This window comes from Solanum dulcamara, chromosome 2 (genome assembly GCF_947179165.1).
Source record: "Solanum dulcamara chromosome 2, daSolDulc1.2, whole genome shotgun sequence".
NCBI classification, from domain to species: domain Eukaryota; kingdom Viridiplantae; phylum Streptophyta; class Magnoliopsida; order Solanales; family Solanaceae; genus Solanum; species Solanum dulcamara.
In genome coordinates, this window is record NC_077238.1 from 17,844,016 (window position 1) to 17,868,665 (window position 24,650).

Genomic DNA, 24,650 nt, shown 5'->3' on the forward strand with positions numbered 1-24,650 from the left:
CGTTGGCATCGATTTGCTTAGAAACTTCTTCCTTAACTTTTAAACTCAGATCAGGCTTGATCTTTCTTGGCTTTTGCTTGACTGGAGGACAAGATGGATCAGTCAGCAACTTATGTGAAACAATGTTTGTGCTTAGACCTGGCATATCATCATAAGACCATGCAAATACATCCATATATTGTCCCAAAAGATCAATAAGTTCCTTTCTTTGAGACGGAGTCAAATGGATGCTAATTCTTGTTTCTTTCATTAGTTCTGAATCACCCAAATTTACCGTTTCAGTTTCATCCAAATTTGGCTTTATTTTATTCTCAAAATGTTCAAAATCTTCAGTCAACTCTTCAGGCTGCACCTCTTCTTCATATTCCGCAAAAGATTGCTCGGTATTTGAGATTTGTTTGCTCGATTCATTACATGTCATATTCTCGGTATTGGCAGATTCATTAATTTGCTCGCTGAAAGGGAGTAAAAATAAATAAATAAAATTTATAATTAAGTACAAAATTTTGAAATTTAAAGCAAAAAATATGGCTTAGATGTGGCATTTAAGATTTCAAAAGTGGAGGCAAAACATTTAAAGATTCTTAAACATGATTCAGGCCTCAATTTTGAATCATGTTATTTCATTAATTCTAATACAAACATCTACCAAGATTTCCGAGAAAACGGGGATGGGTTACAAGTCCAATTGTTCAAAGCATCTCCAGGGTCCACATCCCATATGGTCGGAATCTCGGTACAATCCTCCAAGATCATGTTGCATTCCACTTCTTCCATAAATAAGTTTTTGAGTCCTTCCACGAGGGTGTCTTCAGCGTCTTCCTCTAATTCCTTTATAATATATGCCTTGGAAAATGACTGATTCAAGTGCGGGATGGGATGGGGCAATGAAATGTCACTTTTCCTTTTGAAATCGGCCAATGAGACTTCTTCAGGAGTAGGCTTGTATCCTAAACCAAAGGTGTATTTCTGGCCCGACAATTGAATTGGTTCCACTATTCCACCCAAGTTCACTCCAAGACCTCGACCAGGCATGAAACCATTCTTCAACATTTCCCAAGCCACCATCATAAGCACACGTGGCAACTTTACCCTTTCAGTTTGATGGACACACATAATCTCTTTAGTATGGAACACAAACCCATCCAGTTCTTCCATACTTTCAACAACAGGGATTGAATTGCCAGGATACATGGAATTACTACCTTCTCCATGAACAATAATCTCGTGGTGGTTCCAAACAAATTATAAATTTTGGTGCAGGGTAGAAGGGACCGCACCAGCCATATGGATCCAAGGCCTCCCAAGCAATAAATTGTAACTAGCAGGTATGTCCAATACTTGGAATTCTACCACGAACTCCTCGGTTCCAATTTGCAGTGGCAAATCAATTTTGCCAACGACTCCCCTTTGTGTCCCATCAAAACCTCTAACCTTCACATGACTTTCACGAATTTTCCCGATATCAATTCCCAAAGCTCGAAGGGTAATAAAAGGACAGATATTGACAGCTGAACTATTATCAATCAGAACTATAGAAATAAACTTATCCCTGCACCTGACAGTAATGTTCAATGCTTTGTTATGTCCCAAACCTTCAGATGGTAATTCCTCTTCGTGAAAACAGACTTTGTTTGCTTCCAAAACCTGTCCTACCATGGCTGAAAGATTCTCACTTGTGATCTCAGCTGGAACATAAGCTTCACTTAGAACTTTTACCAAAGCGCTCCTGTGAGTTTCAGAACTTATCAATAATGACATCAAGGAAATTTGGGCGGGAGTCTTCTTTAACTGTTCAACAACAGAATATTCTTTTGTTGGCATTTTCCTCCAGAAATCCTCTATTTCAGCTTCTATCACAACCCTCTTTTGGTTACCTTCCTTATTTGGTCCGACTTGTGCAACACCTTCAGGGGCATAACATCGCCCCGATCTTGTCATTCCGGCAGCAGCAGCTTCTACAACTACCTTTCCTTTCCCTTTGTCCTTTGTGTCAGTTGAGTAACTCCAGGGAACTGCTTTAGTGTCAAAATGAGTTGATTGAGCAACCAAAACCATAATCGTAGGTTTAGGAACCAAAACTTCCACTTCAAATGGCGCTCGCGCCTGGATTGTGATAATGGGAGCAATAAAGGCTGATGCCATGACATTCTTCTCTTTTTTGATTGGCAAAATGGTCCCTTCCAAACTACATTCTTCATCAATGGTGATAATGTTCACATTCCCATGATCTGGCAGAGGATTGTTATTTACATTGGGGGCAACACCTCTGAGTTGAATAACTCTTTCTTTGATTAATGCCTCAATCTTATCCTTGAGAGTAAGACAGTTTTCGGTGTCATGTCCAGCAGCTCCAGAGTGATAGACGCAATGCTTAGTGTCATCATACCATCTGGGAAGGGGGTTGGGAATTTGTGCCTGGATTGGTTGGAGTATCCCTGCAGTTCTCAACCTTTCATATAGTTGGGATAAAGGTTCGGCTAAAGGTGTATAGGTTTTGGGTGGTCTTCTTTCAAAGTTTGGGCGGGGCCTAGGTGGATTTGATGGGCGATTTTGTGTTTGATAATGGGATTGATGTGGGTATATAGGTTGGTATTGTGAGGGATTTGGATAAGTAGGCGCTCTAGATGGATAATATATTGGCTGAGTGGTGTAAACTGGATAAGGGGCGACAGAAGGCTGGTAATATGGCTGAGGGAATTGGGTATACTGACTATGGTATAAAGGTTGGGGTAAAGGGTTTTGGTATGTTAACATTTGGTTTGGCCTACGTTCCTGGATGGTCATGAAAGCGGACACTCTGTCCTTCTTCTTCTTAAAGGCTCCTCCAATTGAATCTGACTGAATTGCTTTACTTGTTGCTTGCAAGGCTGCCAAATTAGTGATTCTCCCAGTTTTAATACCTTCTTCAATGAATTCTCCCATCCTTACAACTTTAAAGAACTTTTGTCCTACCACGCTTATCATCTTTTCATAATACGTTGCATCTTTTTGAGATTGTATAAAAAGAGAGGTCATCTCACTTTCTGTCATCGGAGGTTGAACTTTTGCAGCATCTGCTCTCCATCTCATGGCATATTCTCTAACAGACTCTGTCGACTTTTTTTCTAATTTCATCAAATAGAATCTATCTGGTATAGCCTCAGTATTGAACTTGAACCTATCCATGAAATCCTATGTCATAATACTCCAATTATGCCATTTTTTCGGATATTGACTTGTATACCAATCCAGTGCTTCTCCTGTCAAACTCCTTATGAATAATTTCATTCTAATGGCCTCATCTTTCCCCACTCCAACTAGCTTGTCACAATACGATCTTAAATGAGCTCGTGGATTTCCCTTCCCATTAAACACATCAAATTTTGGTACTTTATATCCTGTAGGCAACTCGACATCAGGATGAACACTTAAATCCTCATACTCAAACCCTTCGCACTCCTTGTGAAGTTGGATACTTTTGAATGCTTCTTTCAAATTATGAATCTCCCTAGCTATATTTTCATCTGTTTTTGATCTGGCCTTTCTCTCTATCTCCTCATATGGATCAACTTCTGGCACGGTTGGCATTGGAGTAACAAAAGGCTGAGCTTATGTTACATATACTTATGGCACATATTGTATGTTAGGAGTTGTAGTATGTGTCACAGGTATATGTTGGATTATTTGGTATTTTTGGATGAGTGGGTTGGTTTGGGTGAGTGGGGCTTTTTAGGTAGGTGGGTTAGTTTCGGTGAGTGGAGCTTGGGTAAGTGTAGTTTGGAGGACTGGAGTTTGGGAAATATAAGGGTTAGTGAAAGGTAGTGGATTGGTATGTTCTGAGTTGATATTTGCGAAATTGACTTGTGGTTGGTTGACGGGTTGTTTAGGAGCAGTCATATTGGTTTTGAAAGGGGAAGGATTTGGAGGGAAGTCTTGGGGCGAGGGAGAGTCAACAGGTGGAATAGTTGCATCTGCCCCATGTTCGGGAAGTGGTGTATTTAGGCTAATGGATAAATTGGTAAGGTTTTGAAGTTGATCGATCTCTCCTTGCATATTGGCCATTTGTTGCATCAGGTTAGCAATATGTTCATTATAAGGAATAGGATCCCTTCCCTCTGAAGCCTCAGGTTCATCTCTTGGGATAGTGATAAATCCTAAACCATCTTGATCGAATGCACTTGAACCAGTCCTATCGGCGGGTGATCGGCCTTTTGATCTAGTGAAGTATGGATGATCCGCCAGTTCGCAGTCAACACGAATCAACCTTTGGGGAAATAAATTAGAAAGAAAAAAGAAACCTCTGTAAAACAAAAAGGAAAGAAATATATTAGTATAAATCGAATAATCAATTAGGCAAATAGTGTTGGCAAATAAGGGAACATGTACCGCATAGCAAATAAATCATATAGTAAGAAGAGAAATTAATAGTACAAATGCGACCTAATATGCACGGGACCTCTTTTATGCCAAAGGAGGCCTAAATGCCAAATAACGAGATTTATGATAGGTTGATCCAAGCCATTAACTTGAGATAATTTGAGTTCGGAAGACAGAAGATCCAATTTTCATTAAACAACAATAAAAGGGTACAATAACAACAAAATACATGGAAAGATGACAAAAAATGGAAACAAAGACTTAGCCTAATTCTTGCTCTTAATCAAAATGGTGAAGTGGATGAAGATGATGCTCCAACAATGTTAGATCCTGCTCTCACATTATCCAGAATCTGTATTATATTCACCATTTGAGCCCATATTTCTGGTGGAACTATTTTGGTTCCAAGATGACAGTGTCGTATCCAAATCGTCGTCCTAATATCCTCAAAGCCTTATTCACCTTCCGGGCTTATGCTATTGCGATCTTCTCGAAGCCATGCCTGATATTCTGGAGTTCTTCTTGCTGGTCCATCTCCTACCTTCAGTGTGATGATATTATCCCATTCATGAAGAATCTTATCAACTCTAGGGACTTTAAAGTCTGATTCAAAGGAAATTTCAGAATATTTCATATTCGCTTGTAGAGGAATCATTTGTACTTGACCGAACTGTTGAAGCACGCGTATCGGGGCATATGGCTGGAGTCCTTCCAATATAATGAGCTCGATGTAGTAAAACCCTCTACATCTTATGTAGGCAATAGGGCATGAGAGTAGTGGGTATTTCCATTGAATTTGGTCACTAGTGCGGGAAATCAAGAACGCATACCAATCATCAGTACCAACTGGACACACAAATCTTTTCATCCTATCATAAAAACTGTTAATATGATTTGTATTACTGAAACATATGTCTACTGTCACGACCCAAAAATTGAGGTCATGATGGCACACATCTCAAAACCCAATCTGATGTGTAACCCTAAAAATAAAACTCATACAAGACTCCCAAAGGGGAAAGTGATGCCACGATTTAAATAAAAAAAAGAAAAAAAAACAATGAAGAAATTATCCCAAAACCTGGTGTCATAAGTATAAAGAGCATCTAATACAAGGTTCGAATCTGAAGATACAACATAAGTCTCTGAATGATACAAAAGACTGAAAAATAAAGATAGACTAGTGACGATCCGAATTCTGGAACCTCACCACTAATCTGAGAATACACAATCCGCTAGAATATTAACTGCCACGTGGGGTACCCCGACTAGTATCTGCATCAAAAAGGGATACAGAAGTAGGGGTGAGTACAATTCACATGTACTCAGTAGGTTTTAGTTGACTGAGTATAAGGAATTAATCAAACCTATGAAATAAACTAAGGAATGCATCCACCTGCATACAGAAAAGTCCCACTCCGGCATCGGTGTCGCCAATTTATATATATATTGACGCGAGTAAAGTAAACCCATAATAACAGCTCATAATCACAATTAATTAGATAATTCAAGCAAAACAAATATCAATGCAATGCAATGCAATATGATGATGCAATGATGTGGTGGTACGGTGGAATCAAGACTGTCGCACAGACTGTCGTATACACCTGCTGAGCTGTGCTACCAAGCAAGGCACATGGGGGTCTTGCAGACCATATAACTCAATCACAATATCTCATTATCCTTGCCACCTCCTCGTGGTCAAGGGATCACAATGCATCCACTACCCTGCCGGAAAACTACCTCGGTCAGGGACTCAAGATACAAAGGTTAGGATCACAATGCATCCACTACCCTGCCGGAAAACTGCCTCGGTTAGGGACTCAAGATACAAAGGTTAGGATCACAATGCATCCACTACCCTGCCGGAAAACTGCCTCGGTCAGGGACTCAAGATACAAAGGTTGGGATCACAATGCATCCACTACCCTGCCGGAAAACTGCCTCGGTCAGGGACTCAAGATACAAAGGTTGGGATCACAATGCATCCACTACCCTGCCGGAAAACTCCTCGGTCAGGGACTCAAGATACAAAGGTTGGGATCATAATGCATCCACTACCCTGCCGGAAAACTGCCTCGGTCAGGAACTCAAGATACAAAGGTTGGGTTCACAATGCATCCACTACCCTGCCGGAAAACTGCCTCGGTCAGGGACTCAAGATACAAAGGTTGGATCACGAACCGCTGCAACTTTGGCTGGATCAACCATAATACCATCCTTGGTCACTATATGACCCAAGAATGTCACGGACTCAAGCCAAAACTCACATTTGGAGAATTTTGCATACAACTTCTCCTCTCTCAATCTCTGAAGGACTGTCCTCAGGTGCCTAACATGATCCGCCTCATTCTTGGAATAAACCAAGATGTCATCAATAAACACAATCACAAACGAGTCCAAATAAGGTCGAAATACTCGGTTCATCAACTCCATAAAAGTAGCCGGGGCATTAGTCAACCCGAAGGACATAACCACAAACTCATAATGCCCATAACGAGTCCTGAATGCAGTCTTCGGGATGTCAGATTCTCGAACTCTCAACTGATGGTAACCCGACCTCAAATCAATCTTTGAGAACACTGATGTACCTTGAAGCTGGTCAAATAAATCATTAATGCGAGGGGGAGGATACTTGTTCTTGATAGTGACTTTGTTCAATTGTCGATAGTCAATACACATCCTCATAGTACCATCTTTCTTCTTCACAAATAAAACTGGTGCACCCCACGGTGATACACTAGGTCTAATAAACCCTTTCTTCAATAAATCTTCCAATTGTTCTTTCAACTCTTTTAATTCTGCCGGATCCATTCGATAAGGAGAAATAGAGATGGGTTTAGTGTCATGCTCCAAATCAATCACAAAATCGATATCACGGTCAGTAGGAACTCCCGGCAAGTCTGTAGGAAATACATCCATAAACTCTCTCACCACCCTCGTAGTCTCTATATGAGATGACTCCGTGGTGAGATCACGTACATGAGCCAAATAAGACAAACAACCCTTATCCATCAAGCGACGAGCACGAATATAAGATATCACTCCCTTAGGATATGAACTCGGATTACCTTTCCATACCACACTAGGTAAACCGGGATAAGCTAAGGTCACGGTCTTTGCATAACAATCTAATATAGCATGATAAGGAGATAACCAGTCCATACCCAGTATCACATCAAAATCAAGCATGTCTAATAAGATCAAGTCAACTCGGGTCTCTCTACCCAAACATATCACTGCACACTCCCTATATACTCTATCCACCACTAAAAGTTCACCTATCGGGGTAAAATTAGTAATGGGCACAGCAAGAAGATCACTCATATAATCAATACCCACATCAAAATAAGTCAACACATAATAGTAAGTAGACCCTAGTTCAAATAATACTAACATAAAATGATGGCAAACCAGAACAATACATGTAATAACCACATCAGAGGCCTCTGCCTCAAATTTACCTGGTATAGCATAGCATAATTAATGGTCACCCTTAGCCTGTGAACCACTACAACCACCACCTCGAGTACTCCATGAAGCACCTCAAACAACTAAAACTGGTGTATTGCAGACAACTTGTGATCCTAGCTGAATAGAAGAAGAATTATATATTTTCCCCTTATTCAAACTCACTATAACAAAATAACCCAAGTAAACTACTCCCAACTCATCATAGGAGGACCGATAGGTTTATGAGCAAGAACAGACCTCTATCACTTCTTAGCCATTCCCGCAATTATAAAGAGAAATAAGACATTCACTGTGCCTTCAAGATACCCGATTTTGAACAACCTGTCCTGACACTTGGTCAAAAAGATATAAGCCTTCTCAACAGTGATAACCTCAAACTTGGGAGACAATACCCTGACGAATCTCTCCAAATCTCTTTTGCTCCTAAGTAAACATAGCAATGCTAGAAGACATAGGTGGAACCACAGATCTCAAAGGAATCCAAAGTGGGCTAATTAGATATCTAAAATTTGAAATCTAACCGTCAAAGTCTAACCGACCATTTTCCATACTTTTTTTTTGTTTTTGCTCCACATCTTCATACTCATAATCAGGCTCGAATGGGCATCACTAAATCATCCTTAAGCAAGAGCCGCTATTTCGAACCCGACAGTTACTTTTAATGCGGAAGGAATAGATTAGAGGTATACAACACTTAATATGAATAATTCGCACGAAAGGAATCAAAGGAAAGAGTTTCTTCTATTAAGTATCTTGTAGCCTCTCGAAGATAAGTACGGACGTCTACGTACCGATTCGCAAGACTCTACTATACACCCTGCTCTTTAACTTATAAGACCGGTGAACCTAGTGCTCTGATACCAATTGTCACGACCCAAAAACTGAGGTTATGATGGCACACATCTCAAAACCCAATCTGATGTGTAACCCTAAAAATAAAACTCATACAAGACTCCCAAAGGGGAAAGTGATGCCACGATTTAAATAAAAAGAAGAAAAAAAACAATGAAGAAATTATCCCAAAACCTGGTGTCATAAGTATAAAGAGCATCTAATACAAGGTTCGAATCTGAAGATACAACATAAGTCTCTGAATGATACAAAAGACTGAAAAATAAAGATAGACTAGTGACGATCCGAATTCTGGAACCTCACCACTAATCTGAGAATACATAATCCGCTAGAATATTAACTGCCACGTGGGGTACCCCGACTAGTATCTGCATCAAAAAGGGACACAGAAGTAGGGGTGAGTACAATTCACATGTACTCAGTAGGTTTTAGTTGACTGAGTATAAGGAATTAATCAAACCTATGAAATAAACTAAGGAACGCATCCACCTGCATACAGAAAAGTCCCACTCCGGCATCGGTGCTGCCAATTTATATATATATTGACGCGAGTAAAGTAAACCCATAATAACAGCTCATAATCACAATTAATCAGATAATTCAAGCAGCACAAATATCAATGCAATGCAATGCAATATGATGATGCAATGATGTGGTGGTACGGTGGAATCAAGACTGTCGCACAGACTATCGTATACACCTGCTGAGCTGTGCTACCAAGCAAGGCACATGGGGGTCTTGCAGACCATATAACTCAATCACAATATCTCATTATCCTTGCCACCTCCTCGTGGTCAAGGGATCACAATGCATCCACTACCCTGCCGGAAAACTACCTCGGTCAGGGACTCAAGATACAAAGGTTAGGATCACAATGCATCCACTACCCTGCCGGAAAACTGCCTCGGTCAGGGACTCAAGATACAAAGGTTGGGATCACAATGCATCCACTACCCTGTCAGAAAACTGCCTCGGTCAGGGACTCAAGATACAAAGGTTGGGATCACAATGCATCCACTACCCTGCCGGAAAACTGCCTCGGTCAGGGACTCAAGATACAAAGGTTGGGATCATAATGCATCCACTACCCTGCCGGAAAACTGCCTCGGTCAGGGACTCAAGATACAAAGGTTAGGATCATAATGCATCCACTACCCTGCCGGAAAACTGCCTCGGTCAGGGACTCAAGATACAAATGTTGGGATCACAATGCATCCACTACCCTGCCGGAAAACTACCTCGGTCAGGGACTCAAGATACAAAGGTTTAAAGGTGTTTCATTTTCTTTCTCAAAATGAATTTCCATATTTCTCAACTTCCCATGTTTCATGATATGATGAATGAGGATGAATGCATCAAAACACATATGCATGGAAGTAATAATCAACTCACATGTGGTATAAGGCTCAAAGTTCTCAAAACTTAACCTACACATGATATTCACCCTCAATAAATAGTAACGGGAAAAACACACTTTCATTTAAATATTCACCCCTTTCTCAACAATATTTCAATACTCAAGTATGCTCAAAACCCCAACTCAATCTCTCAGGCGGCATCACAAGTCAAATAATATACTCAAGCCTCTCTCTTAGGCAAATCATAATTCACATGCTCTCAAAGCAAATAAGATAACAAATAAGGTCCCCACACGGGCTATGTAATACAAATAAACCCCGTCACGGCAACACATTAATAAATAAGCCTCCACACAGACATCACAATATATATAACATTCTCAACTCATACTACAACCCCATCCCAAAGTCTATAACATATGAATGACTAATTACCCCATCTCAATCTCAAAGAAAGATAGCCAAACCTACCTCAATTGCCGAAACCGCACTCGAATACCTCCACCGGACAAGCAACTCTCGAATTCAGCGCCCGGAATGACAACCCACTATCAACAATGAAACATACACGTCACAAGGAGTCCAATGACACCCATATTGATAGGTTTCGGAACCGGGGGTAAAATAGTCCAAAAATTAACTATTTTCGAAAAGGGTCAAATCTGGAAATTTATTGAACAATCCCATTCTATTGGTAATAAGGAACTCATGGTTGAAAAACCCATAAAAATAGAGCTCAAAACGAGTTGGAAATCACAATTTTCCTTAAATTCGGATTAGGGAAGAAACAAGGATTTTTGGGGTTTGAAACTAAAATTTAAGAGTTAAAATCGTCAAAAACTTAATGAAAAAGGAAGGTTTTAGGTCAAAAATCACTTACCCAACACTTTGCCTCGAAAATCTCTTCTCAAATCACCTCAAGGAGTTCAAGAACTCAAACAAATGTTGAAAAATATTGAAATGAGAAGAAAGGGGCATTTTCTGCCCAAAAAGTTACTGTTCACGCGTGTTACTGTTCACGCGTGTTACTGTTCACGCGTGTTTTGTACAAATTTACGAAAATCACCCTCAAGGTCATTACATCTACCATGTCATCACGTTGGTAAAAATGTTCCATCGCCCACATTTGCAAAAGAAGATTGCAACCTTTAAAGAAGCTTGTTTCTCCTCTTTTACACTTTCCTAAAGCTCGAAATATTTCAGCCAAAATCATAGGAACCAAGGTGATTCCCTTTCCGTCGATTCCTTTGAAAAGTGCTTTAGCCACATAGCATATACAAGTGCTAATCTTTCCATGCTCCTGTGGAAATACCAAGGTTTCTAGTAAAGCCATAGCAAATGCAATAGGACGGTTAACTTTCCAAAGGGTGGAGGTGCAAGAGAATTCTTTTCTGAATAACTTGTAGTTGTCCGAACATCCATACCGCCCATATAAGTAATCCAAGGAAACCCAATTGTGTTTGAAACACCCAAGTTCCCTAGTGTTTTTCAATCCTAAGTATCGAAGAAATTTCTTCCCTGATTGACCGTGTGGGATAATTTGACTTCTTCCTCGATACTTCAAATTAGTGAAATAGTAGATTTCCTCCAATGTAGGTGTTAACTCAAAGTCTTTGAATGCGAACACAATACGATCTGGATCCCAAAATGGAAGTAATGCGCTAACCACATGATTATTCGGGGAGACCTTAAATAGCATAGGGAGGAAGCCCAATTTTTTCATAATTGCTGATTTCTCGATGGGGCTAAAATTTTCCCACCATTTCTTTAATTTGTACGGGACACCCTCGACCATCCTAATTTTGGGTATTTGAGGAGTTGAATCCATCCTACAATACAAATTAATAAAAATGAGGACACATTTTCCAAACTCATTATGTCAAAATTGGCTTGGATCGGTCTATCATTATCACATTCCATAAAATATGCTTATTGATCGTTGGATCATGAAACCCGTCGACGTATGGGTGGTTTCTTAAATGTGGAATTGGCACCTTGGTTCAATCCACCTAAGGCGTATGCATGCATGACTTAGATCGAAGGGAAGCACAGCTTTATCTTATGTTTTTTCTAAGATTTGGCTTACTAGAAAAAAGGTTCCCGAGTGGACAACTCGAGTGAGAAGGCTATGCGGCCACACGGAAAAAGATCCGGACACCCCGCGCATACGCCAACTCTCCTAAATTTTGGGATTTTTGAAAAAACTTTATGGGTGCGCAAAACACACCTCACGTGTACGTGTGATAGTGTCAAATTTCCATAATTGGAGGAAGTATGAACGGAATGACAGTTTATATAAAGCAGTAACAAATATTCAAATATATAAAGCAACAAAATAATTGCAAACATACAATTAATATCAAGCAATAGCAAATAAATAATCATAAAATAAATCATCAAACAATTAAAAAAAACTAAAAAATATAAAGAAATTTAAATTATTAACCTAAGTCTGTTATGGTTTAGAACCTACAGTCCCCAGCGGAGTCGCCAAGCTGTTATACCCTATTTTAACTCGAGGTCAAACGGTATACAACATATTGATGATTCCTAAATAATTTAATTTTAAGGAGTCGCCACCTAATTATTTTTAAGGTAAATTAGGATACTTAAATGATCAACTAATTTTACTGCTGAAAAATGAATTCCGATTAGTAGTCTACTTAAATTATGAGATTCTAGGTAAGGGTTCTAGTTATCCTAAAGGGAAGGGGTTAAGCATCCTTTAAGATTCATTAAAAAACTTAGGTTAAATAATTAAACTAGAAAAAGGTTGCTCAAAATTTTGAAAACAAAGCTAAATAATTTAAAAAAAGATTTTCGAACTTAAAATTAATATACGAATATTGTTTTACGCAAAAAATAAGTATGTTTAAATAAAATGATTTTACTAGTAGCCTGGCCTAAAAATATTGGTCTCTTTTATATATAAAAATGGAAGGTTGTCATTATAATGATCTATTTTAATTAGAGGTACTCAAACCCAAACAATGTATATAATGTTAACTATTGCATTCAAGAGTGAGAACATATTCAAATCATATATGCAAGTTTAATATGTAATAGCAATAATAGTACTAATAATAGTAGCAGTAGTAATAATAATAATAATAACAATAATAATAATAATAATAACAACAATAATGATAATAACAATAGTATAACAATAAAAATAACAATAAAATAATAATAGCCATAATAATAATAAAAGTGATAAAAATAATGATAATAATAATAATAATAACGATAATAATAATAAAATAATAATGATAATGATAATAACAATAATAATAATAATAATAACAACAATAATAGAGATAATAATAGTAATAATGGCAGTAAATATTATTATTGTCAATAATAATAGTAACACTAAATAATACTATTAACGAAAATAATAATAATAATAATAATAACAGTAAATAAAAATACCAATGATAATAATGATAAAGAAAATAATACTAATAATAATAATAATAATAACACTAACAGTAAATAAATATACTAATAATAATGAAAATAATAATAATAATACTAACAGTAAAAAATAAAAATATAACTCCAACTACTAATAATGTTAATAATGAAAATAATAAGAATAATAATAATAATAAAATAAAATTAAAAAATGGTAATAAAATATGTATACTAATAATAATAATAATATAACGAAAATAATAATAATAATAATAATAATAATGGTAAAAAAAATATACTAATAATAACAATGAAAAATAATAGTAATAATAATAATAATAATAATAATAATAATAACAATAATAATAGTAATACTAATACTAACAATAAAATAAATATACTACTACTTCTGTTAATAATATTAATAACGAAAATAATAATAATAATAATAATGATAATAACAGTAAATAAAATATACTAATAATAATGATAATAATAAGGATAATAATAATAACGAAAATACTAATAATAACAGTAAATAAATATACTACTACTACTACTAATAATAATAATAATAATAATAATGAAACAGTAAAACAAATAATATAAAAAAATAACAACAATAATGATAAAAACAGTAGCAGCAATAATAACGACAATAACCATAACAATAATAATAAATAATAAAAATGCTAAAAATATAAGCAAGTGGAATTGGATCCGAGTGAGATCATCTTGTTTTATTTGCTATTCGAGAGGTCTAAGATATCGATTCCATGTGAGGGAAGTGATGATTTCATCGAGTCTTAAGGACTCGAATTTCTTAAAGTCCCAAATCAAGACTCCATTTTTGCTCCCAAAGTGTTCATGCAAGTAAAAAAAATGACAAAATTAGCAAGATAATATTTTAGTACAACATTTTTTATCATAATAACAACGAAAAATAAAAGAAAAACGGAGTAAATATTATCTGTTGCTGGGCAGTGAACGGAAATGCTTTGATCACCAAATCTACACTCAAACTCGACTTACTTAGAACTCAAACATGCAAAAGAAAATAAACACTAGATATTTCTAAGAGAAAGCGGGGTGTTTCAGACAACTCTTGTTGTATATTGATGGCTGAAAACTGATTAAAAAAAAATCCTCCCCCTTCAATGAGCACAAAATGTTGGTATTTATAGAGGCTGAACTAGGAATTCAAAAGGGGTTTTTTTTTCGAAGTTGTTGTAATGTCCTCTTTTTAAAAAAAAAATCGAGGGAGGGTATTATAGTAATAAAAAAAATGGAATGTCTTGAAAATAAATAATAACAAAAAATTTATAATAAAAATTAAAATCAAATCAAGGAGCGTTGATGTGTATGTACGGATATATTATAAAGAAAAGAAAAAGTGTAGTGGGATCTTGTCAGCATTTGAAATTGTTGGGGAACATCTCCTAGTGGGTATATGGTTTTTATTTTTGTTTTTAGTTTAGTGGAATGTGCAGTAGATTGGTTAGTGTGGAGAAGATAAAAACTATTCTTGTGAGGGTCACAAATATTATATGGCAGACAATACTTGATTATATTTTATTCAAATAATAATAACTAATTAAAAATACAAGTCATCTTGAACATGAAGATGCATTCTTGTCATTATCAAAAATAAAAAAAAATATAAATTAAACTAGAAAGTAAATGCAAAGCATTTGATTACTAGAAAGATAAATGCATGAATACAAATGAGAAAATAAAATAAAATATTTTTTATTATTGTATAGTCTTTAAAGGTTATATATGAAATATACATATATGTGTAAATATATATATATATATATATATATATATATATATATATATATATATATATATATATATATATATATATATATATATTGAAAAGGGAACAAAGGGTGATGGGTATTGTTGATGGAGATGGGTATATTAATAGTAGCAGTTTTTACCTAGGGGAGAAGTGGTATATAATTATATATATATAAATAAATAAAATAATGAAATAATAAGTAAATGTTTTCATACTGTCTTTTCATTGTTCGATATTTTCTTGTGCATGTGCGCTTTGAAGAGCTAAAGTGTGCCTACTAAATTGTCGTAGATGACAGAGATAAAGAGTGGAAGAATTTTAGATGACCAATTTTAGAACAAGCTCAATTCAATTCTTAAAGTGACTTTTTACATTATGTAGTCTTAAAATATTATACGGCAAGAATAAGAAAAATAAATTAGAATACTACTAATTATAGGAAAAATAAAGACAAGAGTTTGCATACACATAAACAAGGGTAGTAGAAAATTATAGGATTTAAATTTCTATAAAAAACATGATAATTATTTTCAATTACTTAAGTTTGAGTAGATAAAACTACTCAATATTTATGCCTGGTGAGAAAAAGATAGAACTCTCATATTTTATAAAATAATGAAGATCTAAATTGATTTGGACACTACAATAAAATAATAACACACTAAGCATAATTATACAAGCGTGATTTGAAAACAATAAAATATACGAAAGTTTGTTCCTACATTTTGGAGGGCCAAAATTGTCTGTCAACAATAGATGCTATGGAAAAGGTGAGACTCATAAGGAAGAGATTGAAGATGGGTCAAAGTCATCAAAAGTCCTATTCGGATATTAGAAAAAGAGAACTTGAATTTGATGTGGATGATTGGGTCTATTTGAAGGTTTCACCCATGAAGGGTGTAATGCATTTTGGTAAGAAAAGGAAATTGATTCCTAGATATGTTGGGCCTTATAAGATATTAAGGCGTATTGGCAAGGTGGCTTATGAGTTAGAATTGTCATTTGAGTTAGCCATGGTTAACCCGGTGTTTCATGTATCTATATTGAGAAAGTTTGTAGGTGATCCGAATTCTATTATACCATTGAAGGGGTGGATGTTGAAGAGGATTTGACTTATGAGGAGGTTCCAGTGAAAATCTTAGACCGGTAAGTGAAGAAGATAAGAAACAAAAAGGTTGTGTCTGTCAAAGTATTGTGGAGAAATCAACAAGTAGAGAGTGCTACTTGGGAAGCGGAGGTGGATATGATGAAATGATACCCATATATATTTTCCTCTACTCAAGCCTAAAGTAATAAGTTGTTCCTATTTAAATCGATTAAACTCTTACATATTCAGTCCCTCCTATGTCATTCATATGCATGCATGTTCAAGAAAGTTGATTTTAAGCCATATTTTTTGTTAAGTTTGAAATTTTTATGTTTTATGCATTTTAAGGTGTCATTATATTCATGTTGGGTTGCTATCCCTCTTTCCTTGCCTTTTCTATATTAGTTGAATCTCATTCAAGGACAAATTTCCCAAGGGAGAGATATTGTAAGACCCTGGAAAGTAGGAACAACAGAAAAATTTATCTAAGTGTATTATCTCTGATTCTATGACTCCCTAGACAATTCGTAGTCACTTCTATGAATCGTAGGGATGAGTCATAGAGTGACCTCTTGGGCACTGTTCAGGACCATCCTCAGGAGAAGTCCTATCACTCCACAGGACAAGGCGTCATTCTTTTGACGAGTTGTAAGGATGACTCATACAAAAACTTTAGAGACCAATATATTTGTAGGTTTTTCAAACCTGCAGGACAAATGACTTTGATGAGTCAGAAGGAAGTTTATGAGTCGTAGACACAACTCATAAGAAAATATCAGAGACCCCAAAGTCAGGGTCTTCTCAGACCTACAGGAAAAGTTGAGCTGATGACTCATAATCCTGACGACACGTCGTAACCGCAACTCGTAGACTCAACTTCAGAGGCCCTGAAATCAGACTTTCTTCAGTCCTGCAGCACGACTCAATTCTACGAGTTGTAAACTTGAGGATGAGTTGTAGAAGTCGACTTGTAGGCCTAAATCTAAGTTTTAATGAAGGGAAATCTTGTCTTTTCCCAAAGTTTGGTCCAATGTTTCTAGACACTATTATGACTAAGTTCAAGTCTATAACTACTCAAACCTTTGAAATTCCCTCTATTCAAAATCACTCTTCAAAATTTCTCCTAATGCAAGATCACAAATTCTCTCAAAGTTCTTCAATTTCCAAGCTAGGGTTTCAAAAGCAATCAGATTCTTCTTATATTTTTGAACAAATTCACCAAGGTATGTGGGGATTGATCCATGAGTTTCTTTCCCTATGGAGTCCCAAGGTTTCTTCATGGTTTTTCTTTAAATTCCAATTGTCTATTAACCCTAATTTTGATGAATTATATTGGGTTGTTTAAATTTCAATTTTAGATGTTATCAATGATCATTATAAGCATGTTTATATATGAATTGAATGATTTCAAGTTGAATTATGAATGCCCATGCATAAATCTAATTTCAATTAGGATTATAAAGTTCAAAGAGGGTTTTCATAAGTTGATGATGAATTCAATGATTTTCAAAAAAAAGCTTTTATGAATGAAGATCAGATTGATGATTGAATGATTAAAGTTAAGATGATGATCAATTATGATCCAATAAAGTTATTATAATTTAATAAGTACAATTCTCATATAATCATGTTTAAAATGGTGATAAGGACAATTCTCACCGAAGTTATGGATTCCTATGAATCACTAAAGTTAATGAGATACTCTTATCATGTTTTATAAAGATGGATTGATAGGTAGTTACTATATTTTCCTATAATGCTTATGATCATGTTTTAATGGGTTCCGTTGGGATTTGACTAAGAAGTTCGGTAACGTAGTTTGTTACCCAAGGGAATCCTAGTAGCAACCTAAAGTCCCAAACTACGTTGCCCCACATAGGTTACCTTTATGTCCTAGCTAGTGGATCCATATATAGCTCTTGAGGTTAAAGTTTCTTTTCACGGAGTCTACCTTGGCAAGTAGTCTCTCTCTTCTCGATGTAGGAGTTACATCAGATTTCATATTATTGCTCGCATGGTCTTAAGATTTTTGTTAAAGGTCTTATCCCACATTGAAGTTATATGCAAAGATGAAAAGGTATTATGAAGTTTATGATGCTTTGACCATAGTTTACATGATATTTCAAATGCTTTAAGTTTAATTCATGCTCAATATGTTGGTCATGCATCTTATGTCATATTACTCACGTTCCTTTACTTGTTCATGCCTAACTCACATACTTAGTACCTTCTATGTACTAACACATATTTTACCTACATTGTCTCATAATGTTGGAGCGGACGACCACCATCCTATTCGTGGCTAGAGTTGCTTAGTTTCTCCAAAGTTTATGAGTCCTCATTCATCGCGGATAATGAATTTTTCCCTCATATTGCTACTTTGACTTCTTTTATGATTCGGGTGATCTAGGAGCTTGTCCTAAGCCCCCATCAAAGTTTAGAATAGAGGCATGTATAGATGTTTAAATTGATGTGAGTCCATTTTGGACATTGGTATTGAATTTACTTTCATTGACTTCTATGTTGAGTTGATTCTTCCGCTATCTTAGTATGTTTACTTTACCTGATGTATGCTTAATAATATGTCAATAGTCTTGGTTGAAGCCCTTCGGGTTTTGATCACCGTGTTACAACTAGGCCCTAAGTCAATTCATGATATGGGACTTTAAGATTGTCGATTTGGCCAACGAGACTCATTAAAAGGTCATTTTTTAAAAATATTTTATGGTTTTCTTATGTTTCTAGAAGGGTATTATTGATATTTTACCCTCAATTAACTTCCCTAAGTCTATCTCATTCATTCCCAACCCTCATACAAACCAAATTTTCACATTCTAAGTTCTCTCAAGGAAGAACCAGAGTTCTTCACCTTTAAGCTTCATTCCAAGGTTTCAAGTCATTGTTTTCCTTCCAGGTATGTGAGGTTTCAATGAAAATATTCCTTTTGTTCTCATGCCTAAAATATTTAAATCTAGGGTTTTACCCAATCTTTCTTAAGATATGAATTATATGCAAAAGTTAGAATTTTCATAAAAGATTTCTCATGCATATCAATGAATTACCATAAACTACATCTTTTATTTTATAATTATGATTCTCCAAGCATGTGTCAATATTATTTATGAAGTTATGAAAGCTACTTTTGAGTATTTCCAAGTTTAGCACAATTTTATATGGTCTCTTATACATTTAAAACTTTTAAACATGATAGCAAGCATGATATGATTTACAACCTAAGATTAGTCTCACATATGACTCAGATATATGGACAGTTTTTATACATATGAGCATTTATATGTATTTATGTTATTTTGGGAGGACTATTAGCACTGAGTGCACTTTAGGGATGAAGGTTTTTGTTAGTGTCCATGGACCTTTGGTAGAAATCCCTAAGAACCATAACTATGTGCCACCATAAGGCTTGAGTATACCGTTTAAACGAACAACTCTGTATGGCCCTGAGAGGCACAGATTAGTGGATCCACATAGATATAATATGATCCTATACCCTGACAAAATTTAGGAAAGACCTACCAACTGGGTTTGTTGTCAGACATCATGAGCTCACATGGTGTATGTCATTATAACAATATCACGACCTAAGCCTAGGGCCTAGAGGTGACATAGAAAATGAGACACCTCGAGATACCTCACCCAAGCCTCTTAGTATGTACCAAGTTTTTCATAGGTAATGACATTCAATACAACAAGCAGAAATAGAGGGGATAATGGGACTATGGGAATTAACATTTGAAAGAGGAAATCAAAATCAAACATAAACTTCATACATCTATGTCCAACAATACTTTCTACATCACAGACTTAGCGGGGGCTAAGACATGTCCCTAACTCACCCTCAGGATAAAAGTCAAAAATACCAACCCAATAGTCTATACATGACATATGATAGAAAAGATAAGAATATTATTCCTGAAATAAGGGAAATTACCAAAATAGTAGTAGCCTTCAATGATCGAACTTAGCTGCGGGGAAAAGAGTGTGGAGCAATGCCGGTCCATACATGGTGATATCACGTAGGTAAAAATATGCATTAGTACTTTGAATGTACTAAGTATGTGAGCATGCAATACAATGAAGAACATTAAGACATTTATAAGAAAAATGCATAAGTGAATGCATGCATTAGAAATAATCATGTGTAACTTTAAAATATTTATTTTGTAGGAAGATGATCGTAACCGACATTTAAGACCATGAGAGCTATTATATGGAATCCAACATAACCCCCTACGTTGGCACGAGGAGACTACTTCCCGAATAGAACTCTATCAACTTTAATCATTCCTTTAACTTTAACTTTAAGGGCTAATTGTGGATCCACTAGCCAAAATAGCTTACAAGGGCTCCTATGTTGGCTCATAGTTAATGCATCATGAGACTTTACATAAGTATTCCCTAGGTCGAGTCTCCATCTACATGCTACATTCGGTGCTAGGTCAATCCCATGCAATAATATTTAAATATCATATATCATAAGCATTCATACAACTTTAGACATGAAATTATTATTCAGTGGAATAGCTTATTAAAACCTTTCATTTGATTCAAAGATGTGATAATTTTCCTTATCACATTGAATCATTTCTTTGGCTAAGAATTCCTTTCATTATCGTTCAATCATTTTATAACTCTCTTAAACATAAATATTTGCTTTCATAAACCTTCATTCGGAGTCAAATCCTTCAATCCAACTTCATTTTAACATAAGGAAATTAGGTGGGTTCATTTTGTTCAACCATCAAAATACATTTAAAACAATGCTAGCATGTATGAGACTGATGGAAATGCATCAATTAAAACATCTTAAAATAAACCACCATATATACTTTAAAACTTTTTTCATGTCTTCATGTAAGGAACTTGACAAATCATCCATTTCATGAAATTGAGAGTCAATATACATTAATATAGGTAAATAAGCCTCAAATAAATCATAATCTATGCATTTGGAATAATCATTTAAAAACCCATAAGATTTCATCATTTAAAATTGAAATACTAGGTTGAGAAAATATTTGGGCTCCATGGGTAAAGAACCCATGAATAAGACCCACATACCTTGGGGAAACACAATCCCTAATGAAAGCTTGAGAAGGAAGGGAGACTTCAAGATTCCTTGAGATGAAATCCTAACTTGGCTTGAAACTTTTGGGAGAATTTAAAAGGAGAGAATTTGTGTATATTTAGTTGAAGTGTGAGAAATGAGGGTTTCTAAGAGTTAAGGGCTTTTAGACAGTTAAATTCATTCCCCAAAATGACCACTCTTTAATATTAAAATATAGGAAAAAAACCAAAATGCCTCTTTTAAAAAGTGATTGGACTGCCCTCACGGGGACCCTTCACGGTCTGTGGTGCCCACCATGGCCCGTGGTAAGGGCCCATGATGATTGACTTGGGAAAAGTTTGTAGGAAGGGTCTCTGAAGTTTATTCACGGAGACCTTAACGGTCCTTGCATTGCATCACGGCCCATGAAACATGGCCATGGTGTAGGTCCTGTAGGAGGACTTGCAGGAGTAACCATCACGTATCAAACCACAGTTCGTGAAGAGCTTCAAAGCCCATGTTGGTCATCCGTGGTCCTTGACTTGGAATGTTTTCTGAGGACTTTGGGGAGGGGTCTCCATGGAGGGCTTCATAGCCCGTAGTGCTCACCATGGTCTGTGGTCCTCATTGTGGTCCCTTCACTGCAGGTCTAAGCCTTTGAATCACCACCATGGTGGCTCACTATGAGTAGTGGTGCGTACCATGGCCCGTGATGGCCTCCCGTGGTCGACACCTGGTGCCAGTTTTTTGTATTTTCATTGTTTGTTCCTCGTTCAAGGACTTTCCAAATTTCTGGGGTCTTACAAAATCTCCCCATTGGGAACATTCTTCCTCAAATGAGAATCGTTAGCATTGAGAAGGACATGGCATGAGGAATAGCAACCCAACATGAATACAATGATAATTTAAATGCTTAACGCATGAGATCTTTAAACTTAGCATAAAACATAACTTTAAAATTCAACTTCACGAAACATGCATATGAAGACTGAGGAAAATCTGAAATATGGGAGTCTTAAACAATTGAGCATGATTAACTTAGTACCTTAGGCTTGAGTAGAAAGAAAGAAATGAAGGTAACATTTCATCATATCTATTTTCGTTTTCCAAGTAGCACTTTTGACTTCTTAATTCCTCCAAAGGACTTTGACGGATGCAACTTCTTTGTTCCTAGATATCTTAACTTGTCGGTCCAAAATCTCAATCGGGACCTCTTCATAGGTCAAGTTCTCTTCAACATTCACTATTTCTAAAGGCACAATGAAAATTGGATTACTCACACATTTTCTCAACATTGACACATGAAACACCGAATGAACCATAGTCATTTCCAAAGGAAACTCCAACTCCTAAGCCACTTTGCCAATACGTTACAAGATTCTATAAGGCCCCACATACCTAGGGCTCAATATCCATTTCTTACCAAACCGAACCATACCTACAAGGGTGAAATCTTTAAATATACCTAATCATCCATATTAAACATAAGAACCCTTCTCCTAGTATCAGAATAGGACTTTTGACGACTTTCTTCAACCTTTCTCTAATGACTCTAGCCTTCTCCAAAGCATCAAACACCAAATCGAGGCCCAACAATTTCATCTTACCTACTTCAAACCAACCAACCAAAGACCTAAATCATCTCCCACACAAACCTCAAACGGCGGCATCTCAATACTTGAGTGGTAGCTATTATTATACGCAAACTCGATGAACGATAGATGATCATCCTAACTCCCTTTGAACTCTAACACACAAGCCCTTAACATATCCTCTAGTATTTGAATTATTCGTTAGGCTTGCCCATTGTTTTGAGGATAAAATATGGTGATTAACTTCACCCTAGTACCAAGACTTCATTGAAACGATCTCTAAAAATGAGAAGTGAATAGGGGGACACGATTCGAAATAACTGAAAATGGCACACCGTGCAACCTCACTAACTCCCGAATATACAAATTTGCATAATCTTCTGCACTATAAGAAGTCTTGACCAATAGGAAGTGAGCCGACTTAGTCATTCTATCAACTATTACCCATATCGAATCATGACATTTTTGAGTATGAGGCAAACCGACTACAAAATCCATATTCGCATCTTCCCACTTCCAAGTAGGTATTTCAATATCTTGTGCTAGGACACCCGGCCTTTGATGTTCGACCTTCATTTATTGGCAATTCGGGCATTCAAATATGAACCTTGATATATCTTTTTTCATACCATTCCACTAATAGATCTCTTTTAAGTCTCGATACATTTTCGTCGAACCGGGATGAATAGAGTATAAAGAATTATGAGTCTCCTTCAAAATAAAACCCCTTAGGCCATCCACATCTGGAACACATAACCAACTTTGATAGTATAATACCCCATCTCTCTCTTGTTAAAAGACTTCTACTTTTTTTATTTTACCAATCTCTTCAACTCTACAAAAGTAGGGTCAAGGTCTTGTTTTGACTTAACATCCACCATCAAGGATGATTCGGGAAAGTTATGAACAAACATACCACCATCATCAGAACCACTCAATTTCACACCTAATCTGGCCAACCGGTGAATATCTTTCACCAACTCCCTCTTTCATCCACAGGAGACACACTCTCCATAGACACTCTACTAAGTGCATCGGAAAACATATTTACTTTACTCATATGATAATGCACACTCATGTCGTAGTCCTTGAGGAGTTCTAACCACCTCCTTTACCTTAGATTGAGGTCCTTTTAGGTGAACACATATTAAAGACTTTTACGATCGGTGAACACATCTACATGTACCCATAGAGATAATGCCGCCAAATCTTTAAAGCAAAAACAATGGCCGCCAATTCAAGATCATGGGTAGGGTAGTTACACTCACGAAATTTTAATTGCCTAGAAGCATAGGCAATAACCTTGCCATTTACATCAAGACACAATCCAAACCAATCTTTGATCAATCACAATAAACCACAAACCCTTCTAATCTAATAGGGTTAAAAAAGAGTGGAGGTAAGTCGATCCTTCAAAGTTTGGAAACTCTTTTCATACTCATCCATCCATATAAATTTTATCTTCTTTTGGGTCAATTTTATCATAGGAGATGACATGGAAGAGAATCCTTCAACAAATCTTCTATAGTATCCAGCTAAACCCAAAAAGCTCCTAATATTCGAAGGAGACAATGGTCTACACCAATTCTTGACCGTCTCCATTTTCTTAGGGTCAACCTTGATTTCATCACCGAACACT

General features: G+C 36.2%; 1 protein-coding gene and 1 long non-coding RNA gene across 2 annotated transcripts; both read right to left on the reverse strand.

Annotated features, from left to right (window-relative positions):
* Positions 1–1,245: 1,245 nt before the first annotated feature.
* On the reverse strand, positions 1,246–5,227 carry LOC129870548 (uncharacterized). The gene is made up of 4 exons (XM_055945370.1): positions 4,822–5,227; positions 3,844–4,280; positions 3,227–3,585; positions 1,246–3,160 (listed from the first exon to the last, which is right to left on the reverse strand). The coding sequence occupies exons 1-4, from the start codon at positions 5,225–5,227 to the stop codon at positions 1,246–1,248; spliced, it is 3,117 nt and encodes a 1,038-aa protein (XP_055801345.1).
* A 196-nt stretch (positions 5,228–5,423) lies between these two features.
* Positions 5,424–10,593, reverse strand: LOC129875750 (uncharacterized). Its single transcript, XR_008763220.1, has 3 exons — positions 10,515–10,593; positions 5,727–5,755; positions 5,424–5,634 (listed from the first exon to the last, which is right to left on the reverse strand). It is a non-coding gene; the product is annotated as an uncharacterized LOC129875750 (long non-coding RNA).
* Between the last annotated feature and the right edge of the window lie 14,057 nt (positions 10,594–24,650).